The 11756-nt window shown below is 46.8% G+C and overlaps 1 protein-coding gene across 1 annotated transcript in view; it reads right to left on the bottom strand.

Annotated features, from left to right (window-relative positions):
* trit1 (tRNA isopentenyltransferase 1) overlaps positions 1 to 11756 on the bottom strand; it is a 75823-nt gene that overhangs the window by 41276 nt on the left and 22791 nt on the right. Inside the window, exon 2 of the mRNA XM_042295086.1 lies at positions 2808 to 2948. Coding sequence (XP_042151020.1) covers positions 2808 to 2948 — 141 coding nt within the window. The remainder of the gene's footprint in view (positions 1 to 2807; positions 2949 to 11756) is intronic.

Here is an 11756-nt window from a genome sequence, read left to right as displayed (position 1 = left end):
TTCCCAAATCAATGGATTTCCTCTGGGTCGATCCGTCTCTCCCTCCCACGATGCCGTAAACAATGTCTCGGAATCTCCCCCGTCCGTCCGATCTGCTCCCTAAAAATCCAGTCCCACCCCCCGGGTCCGTCTCTCCCCCCCTCCGTCTATTCCCTCCCCCCGTCCGTCTCACCCTCCCCCCTGTCCGTCTCTCCCTCCCCCCGTCCGTCTCTCCCTCCCCCGTCCGTCTCTCCCTCCCCCCGTCCGTCTCTCCCTCCCCCCGTCCGTCTCTCCCTCCCCCCCGTCCGTCTCTCCCTCCCCCCGTCCGTCTCTCCCTCCCCCTGTCCGTCTCTCCCTCCCCCCTGTCCGTCTCTCGGTCGCTGCTTCACGACATACATACTATGGAACGTCGTTTACATGTCAAAGAAGATGCACGTCAAAATATTATATTATTAAATAATACTATTTGACTCGTTAAATAAGCTTTTAATTTGACACGTCGTATAATTATTAATGAACTATTAATAAATGAACTATTAATTAATTATTTATGAACTATTAAAAACCTCTTAAGGCTCTCTTGAATTTTTTTCAACATTTTGTTAAAAAAAAAATTGCGCAAAATTTCAACGTCCTGCTACTCATGCCAGGAATATAGTATATGCATATGATTAGTATGTGTGGATAGAAAACACTCTGTGAAGTTTCTAAAACGGGTTAAATCATGTCTGTGACTATAACAGAACGTGAATAGCAAGCGAAATCCAAGAAAAACCTGTTCACAAAAAAAACAGTATCCATCCGCCAGTCTCTGAATTGTCTATGGCAAGGGAAAATAGATAGCGGTAAGTTTACAGTTCCTACAGCTTCCACACGATGTCGCCAGTACTGGCAATTACATTGAAGTTAATCCTTGGTGATATGAGAAATAGGCACTTCCTCGCGTCGAGTACACAACAGGAAGTTTATGGAAGAGAGAATGTGGACCATGATTTCAAGAGTAGCTGCTATTGAATACAGATCGCCCCGTGATCAATTTGATCGATTATTAACGTTTACTAATACCTAAAGTTGGGTTACAAAAGTAGTTTGAAGTGTTTTGTCAAAGTTTATAGGCAACTTTTTTCATTTTAAAAAATGACGTTGCGTTTTGGAAAGCTGTTTTTTCCTGGATCAGGCGGGCTTCATAAATGGACATTTTGGGTATACATGGACGGATTTAATTGAAAAAAAGACCCAATTGTGATGTTTATGGGACATATTGGAATGCCAACAAAGAAGCTTGTCAAAGGTAATGCATGTTTTATATTTTATTTCTGCGTTTTGTGTAGCGCCGGCTACGCTAATTCTTTTGTTTACGTCCCCTTTGGGTATTTCGGGGGGTTGAGAATATGAGCTATCAGTTAATAGCTTCTCATGCTTTCGCCGAAAAGCATTTTAAAAATCTGACATGTTGGCTAGATTCACAACGAGTGTAGCTTTAATTCAGTACCCTGCATGTGTGTTTTAATTAAAGTTTGAGTTTTATCGAGTACTATTAGCATTTGGCGTTGCGCACTTCCATTTCCTGTTGGCTAGGTGGGATGCTAGCGTCTCACCTGGCTCTAAGAGGTTTTAATGAACTATTAATGAATTTGCACGTCACTACTATCAGTAGCACTACACAAAGCTGTACAACAACAATGGTTTAGGAATCCTTGTGAGTAAGTATTAGTTAGGTAGGTAGCCACTTGTTGTTCGCCTACTGAAATTGAATTTTACTTCTTGAAAATAAATAGCTACCCAGCTACTTAACCCTGTTGCCCAAAAGCTAACGTTGTAAGCAGACAGCTAGCTTCATCTGGCTAGTGAGGCTCGACCGGACCGGGTTGTGAAGCTAGCCACAATAAGGATTAGGCACAATAGTGGACTTTGCGGTTTGCCTTCAAAATAAAAGTACCTCTTCGAAAGTGATGCAGAAGGTTACAATTGGTGGAATCGTGACATATTTACAAGATAAATGTTAAACAAGGTTGGAATTTGGAGCAATGAAATGGGGTATCAGTCTACTCAGTGACACCCACATAGCACAACTGTTAAGAGTTTACTCAAATATTAGCATTGTAGCTCTTATCGCGGGACTGTGACTGTGTCAAATCACCTCCCCAGTCAGCCTATTGTGTGTATTGACATTCATATTGCATTGTACAGCATTACCTAAGGATTAGGGATCAATGAAATGGGATATCAGTCTACTCAATACCTAAGATATTTTTCCCCCAACGTCCTCAGAGTTATCTGACTCCAAAACATCCACGCCTACCTCTGCTAAACCCGGACTATGCTGGGCCAATTGTGCAGCTCCCTATGGGACGCCCCATCACGGCCAGATGTGATACAGCCTGGATTCGAACCAGGGACGGTAGTGACGCCTCTTGCACTGAGATGTTGAGTCCATGTGTGTTTTAACTATTTAACTGTACTAGAAGGCTTAAAAAGCCACTAAAATTTGAAATATTGGTTATCAGTATTGGTATCGTTTAGCTAGCTGATGCTAACTAGTTTGTCCTGGGATATAAACATTGGGTTGCTATTTTTCCTGAAATGCACAAGCATTACCACCACCAACTGGACTGGAGTGTGGACCTCAGTTCATCTTCCAATCACCCAAGTGGGTATGTGCTCCTAAAAACCAATGAGATTGGAGAGGCGGGACTGGCAGCGCGTCAAGCGCCACAAATACAACCAAGTTCTATTTTAGCGCCTGGCTACGCAGACGCTCGTTGACGTGCGCGAGCGTTGTGGTCCACATGTCTCACCCATACAGGAAGTACATTCATAAAGGATATGAGAGCCAGGGCCTTGTTCCTGAAGTCTACCACAGTGTAGCTGCTGACCAAGGGATCCACGAAGCTGATCATGTGATGACTGCACTGGGCACACTCCTCAGCCGTCACCTTATTGGTTATGATGTCCAGCCCACGATACACCTGAGGAAGAGAGAGAGAACCAATCAGATGTCAAGATCAACAAGACAAGGCAGAGAAGTTGTCCATGAAATGTGCTTCAGAGACCAATCGAACTGCAATTAAAGCAAAACAATGTAGAGTGAGAAACAGTAGCCAATAACAGAACAGCCACTGAGCTAAGCAGACCCACGGACACCGTTGGATAACAGAACAGCCACTGAGCTAAGCAGACCCACGGACACCGTTGGATAACAGAACAGCCACTGAGCTAAGCAGACCCACGGACACTGCCACAGTCGGGTAACAGAACAGCCACTGAGCTAAGCAGACCCACGGACACTGCCACCATTGGATATTAATCTGCAATCTCAACCACACTGCACACTGCCCTAACCCATCTGGACAAGAGGAATACCTATGTGAGAATGCTGTTCATCGACTACAGCTCGGCATTCAACACCATAGTACCCTCCAAGCTCGTCATCAAGCTCGAGACCCTGGGTCTCGACCCCACCCTGTGCAACTGGGTACTGGACTTCCTGACGGGCCGCCCCCAGGTGGTGAGGGTAGGCAACAACATCTCCTCCCCGCTGATCCTCAACACTGGGGCCCCACAAGGGTGCGTTCTGAGCCCTCTCCTGTACTCCCTGTTCATCCACGACTGCGTGGCCACGCACGCCTCCAACTCAATCATCAAGTTTCCGTACAACACAACAGTGGTAGGCTTGATTACCAACAACGACGAGACGGCCTACAGGGAGGAGGTGAGGGCCCTCGGAGTGTGGTGTCAGGAAAATAACCTCACACTCAACGTCAACAAAACTAAGGAGATGATTGTGGACTTCAGGAAACAGCAGAGGGAACACCCCCCCATCCACATCGATGGAACAGTAGTGGAGAGGGTAGCAAGTTTTAAGTTCCTCGGCATACACATCACAGACAAACTGAATTGGTCCACTCACACAGACAGCATCGTGAGGAAGGCACAGCAGCGACTCTTCAACCTCAGGAGGCTGAAGAAATTCGGCTTGTCACCAAAAGCACTCATAAACTTCTACAGATGCACAATCGAGAGCATCCTGGCGGGCTGTATCACCGCCTGGTATGGCAACTGCACCGCCCTCAACCGTAAGGCTCTCCAGAGGGTAGTGAGGTCTGCACAACGCATCACCGGGGGCAAACTACCTGCCCTCCAGGACACCTACACCACCCGATGCTACCGGAAGGCCATAAAGATCATCAAGGACATCAACCACCCGAGCCACCGCCTGTTCACCCCGCTGTCATCCAGAAGGCGAGGTCAGTACAGGTGCATCAAAGCTGGGACCGAGAGACTGAAAAACAGCTTCTATCTCAAGGCCATCAGACTGTTAAACAGCCACCACTAACATTGAGTGGCTACTGCCAACACACTGTCAATGACACTGACTCTACTCCAACCAGTTTAATAATGGGAATTGATGGGAAATGATGTAAATATATCACTAGCCACTTTAAACAATGCTACCTTATATAATGTTACTTACCCTACATTATTCATCTCATATGCATACGTAAATACTGTACTCTATATCATCGACTGCATCCTTATGTAATACATGTATCACTAGCCACTTTAACTATGCCACTTGGTTTACATACTCATCTCATATGTATATACTGTACTCGATATCATCTACTGTATCTTGCCTATGCTGCTCTGTACCATCACTCATTCATATATCCTTATGTACATATTCTTTATCCCCTTACACTGTGTATAAGACAGTAGTTTTTTGGAATTGTTAGTTAGATTACTTGTTCGTTATTACTGCATTGTCGGAACTAGAAGCACAAGCATTTCGCTACACTCGCATTAACATCTGCTAACCATGTGTATGTGACAAATAACATCTGCTAACCATGTGTATGTGACAAATAAAATTTGATTTGATTTTGATTTGATTTAGAATGTGACAACTGAGTGTCAACGTCTCGGAGGAGTCTCTCTAACCTCAATGCTAAGATGCTCCTAAATGGTCTCATGTACTGTAGTCTCTTCAGGCTCCCTACATTTAGCCTAAATTTAGTGAGGGGGGGGCATTGACATTACAGAAGGCAGGCACACCATCAGTAATGAGAACATAACGCTCCCTAAAATTACCAGACAGTGTACCACTTCCTCTCACACACACACAAAGAGAAGGAACGATCAACGTGTTCTCCTAGTTGTCAGTACGTGTACCCATCTACCTCTGTGCCTGTCAGCGTAACAGAAAACGCAGTCCGCTTGGGGGGGCTACTCCTTTAAAACATACGCGGTGTCAAACTCATTCCACGGTTTTTACTTTCAATTAAGACCTAGATAAGCAGGTGAGGCAAGTTCCTTACTAATTAGTGACCTCATCAACCAGGTAAAAGGGAGGAGTGAAAACAAGCAGACAGAATCCTCCGTGGAGTTGGACACGTGTTCTGAGGAATGTTCCACGGATCTAAGAGGATGGGATAGATAAAAACATTTATATCAGAAATGAAGAGATAACACGGCTGAACGGATAGATAAAAGAGACATTAACGAAAAGGCTAATCCAAACTCTAATTAGTACAAAAAGGATCTGGCAGGGTAATCATCACACCCTGCTAGGAGATGAGACATAGGAGATGAGACATAGGAGAGAAAGCAGTAGAGAAGGACCTCAGCGTTACTCTGGACCCTGATCTCTCTTTTGAAGGACATATCAAGACTGTTTCAAGGACAGCTTTTTTCCATCTACGTAACATTGCAAAAATCAGAAACTTTTTGTCCAAAAATGATGCAGAAAAATTAATCCATGCTTTTGTCACTTCTAGGTTAGACTACTGCAATGCTCTACTTTCCGGCTACCCGGATAAAGCACTAAATAAACTTCAGTTAGTGCTAAATACGGCTGCTAGAATCCTGACTAGAACTAAAAAATGTGATCATATTACTCCAGTGCTAGCCTCCCTACACTGGCTTCCTGTTAAGACAAGGGCTGATTTCAAGGTTTTACTGCTAACCTACAAAGCATTACATGGGCTTGCTCCTACCTATCTCTCTGAAATGGTCCTGCCGTACATACCTACACGTACGCTACGGTCACAAGACGCAGGCCTCCTAATTTTCCCTAGAATTTCTAAGCAAACAGCCGGAGGTAGGGCTTTCTCTTATAGAGCTACATTTTTATGGAACGGTCTGCCTACCCATGTAAGAGACGCAAACTCGGTCTCAACCTTTAAGTCTTTACTGAAGACTCATCTCTTCAGTAGGTCACATGATTGAGTGTAGTCTGGCCCAGGAGTGGGAAGGTGAACGGAAAGGCTCTGGAGCAACGAACCGCCTTTGCTGTCTCTGCCTGGCCGGTTCCGGTCTCAGGATGGTAAGTTGGTGGTTGAAGATATCCCTCTAGTGGTGTGGGGGCTGTGCTTTGGCAAAGTGGGTGGGGTTATATCCTGCCTGTTTGGCCCTGTCTGGGGGTATCATCGGATGGGGCCACAGTGTCTCCTGGCCCCTCCCGTCTCAGCCTCCAGTATTTATGCTGCAGTAGTTTTTGTCGGGGGGCTAGGGCCAGTCTGTTATATCTGGAGTACTTCTCCTGTCTCATCCGATGTCCTGTGTGAATTTAAGTATGCTCTCTCTAATTCTCTGTTTCTTTCTCTCGGAGGACCTGAGCCCTAGGACCATGCCTCAGGACTACCTGGCCTGATGACAGAGAATGGAGGAAGTGGAGTGAGACAGGAACCAAAGGACAGAAAGAGTGGGACAGAGAGAGAAAGAATGGAGGAGAGTGGTAGACATGACAGGGGAGTGGATAGAGTGGAGACAGAGGAGAGACAGTAGACATGACAGGGGAGTGGATAGAGTGGAGACAGAGGAGAGACAGTAGACAGACATGGAGACAGAGGAAGACATGACAGGGGAGTGGATAGAGTGGAGACAGAGGAGAGACAGTAGACATGACAGGGGAGTGGATAGAGTGGAGACAGAGGAGAGACAGTAGACATGACAGGGGAGTGGATAGAGTGGAGACAGAGGAGAGACAGTAGACATGACAGGGGAGTGGATAGAGTGGAGACAGAGGAGAGACAGTAGACATGACAGGGGAGTGGATAGAGTGGAGACAGAGGAGAGACAGTAGACATGACAGGGGAGTGGATAGAGTGGAGACAGAGGAGAGACAGTAGACATGACAGGGGAGTGGATAGAGTGGAGACAGAGGAGAGACAGTAGACATGACAGGGGAGTGGATAGAGTGGAGACAGAGGAGAGACAGTAGACATGACAGGGGAGTGGATAGAGTGGAGACAGAGGAGAGACAGTAGACATGACAGGGGAGTGGATAGAGTGGAGACAGAGGAGAGACAGTAGACATGACATGACAGAGGGAGTGTAGACATGACAGGGGAGTGGAGTGGAGACAGAGGAGAGACAGTAGACATGACAGGGGAGTGGATAGAGTGGAGACAGAGGAGAGACAGTAGACATGACAGGGGAGTGGATAGAGTGGAGACAGAGAGAGACAGTAGACATGACAGGGGAGTGGATAGAGTGGAGACAGAGGAGAGACAGTAGACATGACAGGGGAGTGGATAGAGTGGAGACAGAGGAGAGACAGTAGACATGACAGGGGAGTGGATAGAGTGGAGACAGAGGAGAGACAGTAGACATGACAGGGGAGTGGGAGTGGAGACAGAGGAGAGACAGGACATGACAGGGGAGTGGATAGAGTGGAGACAGAGGAGAGACAGTAGACATGACAGGGGAGTGGATAGAGTGGAGACAGAGGAGAGACAGTAGACATGACATGGAGACAGAGGAGAGACAGTAGACATGACAGGGGAGTGGGAGTGGAGACAGAGGAGAGACAGTAGACATGACAGGGGAGTGGGAGTGGAGACAGAGGAGAGACAGTAGACATGACAGGGGAGTGGATAGAGTGGAGACAGAGGAGAGACAGTAGACATGACAGGGGAGTGGGAGTGGAGACAGAGGAGAGACAGTAGACATGACAGGGGAGTGGATAGAGTGGAGACAGAGGAGAGACAGTAGACATGACAGGGGAGTGGATAGAGTGGAGACAGAGGAGAGACAGTAGACATGACAGGGGAGTGGATAGAGTGGAGACAGAGGAGAGACAGTAGACATGACAGGGGAGTGGATAGAGTGGAGACAGAGGAGAGACAGTAGACATGACAGGGGAGTGGATAGAGTGGAGACAGAGGAGAGACAGTAGACATGACAGGGGAGTGGATAGAGAGGAGACAGAAGAGGAAAGGAGACCGGGCGAGAGGGAGGGCGAGTGTCAGGGTAATGTGGCTCTAATTCGGAGTCGCGATCCTCAATGGCTCCCTGGTTGAGAGGGGTTTGGTCCTCAAAGCAGGGAGAGCACACACACACACACACACACACAGCTCGAGCTATTCAAAAGAGCTCGTACCAGCCTCCTCCAGACACGCGCCAACCCTCTCACTCTTTGGGCACATTAATTTTCTCTCTCTACTTCCCAGTCGTGTCCCTTTAGCTTTCCCCACCATTCCTCCTCGACTGTTTCTCTCCCCTCCCTCCGACTGTTTCTCTCCCCTCCCTCCCTCCCTCCCCTCGACTGTTTCTCCCCCTCCCCCGACTGTTTCTCTCCCCCTTCCCCTCCCGACTGTTTTTCCCTCCCCTCCCGACTGTTTCTTCCCCTCCCCCGACTGTTTCTCTCCCCTCCCTCCCTCCCCCGACTGTTTCTCTCCCCTCCCTCCCTCCCCCCTCGACTGTTTCTCTCCCCTCCCCCGACCTCCCCCTCCCCCCGACTGTTTCTCCCCCTCCCCCTCCGACTGTTTCTCTCCCCTCCCCTCTCCCCTCCTCGACTGTTTCTCTCCCCCCCCCCGACTGTTTCTCTCCCCTCCCTCCCTCCCCCCCTCCCTCCATTCCCCCATTCATTCATCTCCCCTCCTCGACTGTTTCTCTCCCCTCCCTCCCTCCATTCCTCCTCGACTGTTTCCCCATCTCTCCGGCCAGTCTACTGTATCCATCACAGGTTAGCTTTTCTCGTCATGAATCTTGTTCTGGAGGCAGCTCTGCAGAGTGATCATGAGCTAGCACAGCCACAAAGCTATCAGAAATCATTCAGTTCTGCCTCCAGGACAAGATTGTTACCAATCCCACAAGGTATATACACATACACACACACACACACACACACACACGACACCAAACACCCAGAAAAGGCTACTCTCCTCGCTGGTGATCTTCACAAATAATCCTGATAGGTATCAGGTCTGGTGTTTTCTGTAATGACCTTAGTGATCACTGTTTTACAGCCTGTGTTCGTAATGGCCTGCTCAGTAAAACGACCTGTCGTGATTTGTCATAGACGCTTGGTAAAAAAAAGTTATAGAATCGGCTTGATCCCCTCTGTCAAGGACGCGTGGACCTTCTTTTTAGATATTTTTCGTGGTAATGTTAACAAACACGCCCCCATAAAGAAAATGGCAATTAAAAACAGGTTCGGCCCCTGGTTCATCCGTGATCTTGTAGAGTTACTCCACCTCAAGAATTGCATTTGGCGAAAGGCTCGGCACACACTCAGGTTGACTGGCTATCGTTCAGGCAAATGAGAAATGAAGTGTACTCAGGCTAATCTGGAAGGCCCAAGCTAGTTACTTTAAGAAGCAGTTGTTTCTTTATGGGTCTAACCCCAAGAAGTTCTGGAAAACAGTTATAGACCTGGAGAATAAACCCTCCTCCTCACGGCTGCACATGTCCCTTAATGTTGATGATGTGGTTGTTACTGACAAGCAGCACATGTCCCTTAATGGTGATGATGTGGTTGTTACTGACAAGGAGCCCATGTCCCTTAATGTTGATGATGTGGTTGTTACTGACAAGGACCACATGTCCCTTAATGGTGATGATGTGGTTGTTACTGACAAGAAGCACATGGCTGAGCTCTTTAAATCGCCACTTCATTAAGTCAGGATTCCTATTTGACTCAGCCATGTCTCCTTGCCCATCCAACATTTCCTCATCAACCACCCTGTCGAATGAGACTATCACCAATGCTCCTCCCTCTTTTTCCCCTTGCCCCGCTACAAAAGTTTCTCCCTGCAGGTGGTCACTGAGTCAGAGGTGCTAAAGCAGCTCCTTAAACTTGACCCAATAAAAACCATCTGTGTCAGATGGTTTAGACCCTTTCTTCTTTAAGGTTGCTGCCCCGATCATCGCCAAGCCTTTTTCCTTCCTGGGGAGGTTCCCATTGCTTGGAAGGCAGCCACGGTTCATCCTTTATTTAAAGGGGAGGTCAAGCTGATCTTAACTGTTACAGGTCTATTTATATTTTGCCCTGTTTATCAAAAGTGTTTGAAAAACTTGACAATAACCAACTGACTGGCTTTCTTGATGGTCTATAGTATTCTCTCTGGTAAGAAATCTGGTTCCCGCTCAGGTTATGGATGTGTAACCTTGATTCTAAGCAATGTTGTCCTTTCTTGTGGGCCAGCTAAAGACTATTGGTGTCTGAGGGGTCTTTGGCCTAGTTTGCTAACTACCTCTCTCAAAGAGTGCAGTGTATAAAGTCAGAAAATCTGCTGTCCTCAGCCCCTGCATGGCACCAAGGGAGTACCCCAAGGCTCAATCCTAGGCCCCACGCTCATCTCAATTTACATCAACATAGCTGCCTACTGCCTGAGCTCTCTCATCCATTTACATGCAGATACAGTCTTATACTCAGCAGGTCCCTCCCCAGATGTTGTGTTAAACACTCTACAACAAAGCTTAGTGTCCAATCAGCTCTCTCTGCCCTTAACCTTGTTCTGAACACCTCCATAACAAAGGTCATGTGGTTTGGTAAGAAGAATGCCCCTCTCCCTACAGGTGTGATTACTACCTCTAAGGGTTTAGAGCTTGAGGTAGTCACCTCATACAAGTACTTGGGAGTATGGCTAGATGGTGCACTGTCCTTCTCTCAGCACATATCAAAGCTGCAGGTTAACTTCTTGGATATAGGGGGCGCTCTTTTAATTTATGGATTAAAAAACGTGCCCGTTTTAAGCGCAATATTTTGTCACGAAAAGATGCTCGACTATGCATATAATTGGCAGCTTTGGAAAGAAAACACTAAGGTTTCCAAAACTGCAAAGATATTATCTGCGAGTGCCACAGAACTCATGCTACAGGCGAAACCAAGATGAAACTTCAACCAGGAAATGGGCAGAATTTTTGAAGCTCTGTTTTCCATTGTCTTCTTATATGGCTGTGAATGCGCCGGGAATGAGCCTGCTCTTTCTATCGTTTCTCCAAGGTGTCTGCAGCATTGTGACGTGACGTATTTGTAGGCATATCATTGGAAGATTGGCCATAAGAGACTACATTTACCAGGGGTCCGCCCGGTGTCCTTTGTCTAAATTGGTGCGTAATCTACAAGCTGCACGCAGTCATACCAGTGATTGAGAGGAGAGAGGAGGCTTTCAACGAACGATATATCATGAAGAGATATGTGAAAAACACCTTGAGGATTGATTATAAACAACGTTTACCATGTTTCAGTCGATATTATGGAGTTAATTTGGAAAAAAGTTTGGCGTTTTGAAGACTGAATTCTCGTTTTTTTTTGGTAGCCAAACGTGACGCACCAAACGGAGCAATTTCTCCTAAACAATTAATCTTTCAGGAAAAACTGAGCATTTGCTATCTAACTGAGTCTCCTCATTGAAAACATCTGAAGTTCTTCAAAAGGTAAATTATTTTATTTGAATGATTCTGGTTTTTGTGAAAATGTTGCCTGCTGATGCTAACGCTAAATGCTACGCTAGCTGCGCTAGCTGTTACACAAATGCTTGTTTTGCTAT

Source organism: Oncorhynchus tshawytscha, linkage group LG13, assembly GCF_018296145.1.
Source record: "Oncorhynchus tshawytscha isolate Ot180627B linkage group LG13, Otsh_v2.0, whole genome shotgun sequence".
NCBI classification, from domain to species: Eukaryota; Metazoa; Chordata; class Actinopteri; order Salmoniformes; family Salmonidae; genus Oncorhynchus; species Oncorhynchus tshawytscha.
The sequence above is the reverse complement of the archived record's forward strand: the minus strand, read 5'-3'. Positions and strand labels throughout refer to the sequence as shown.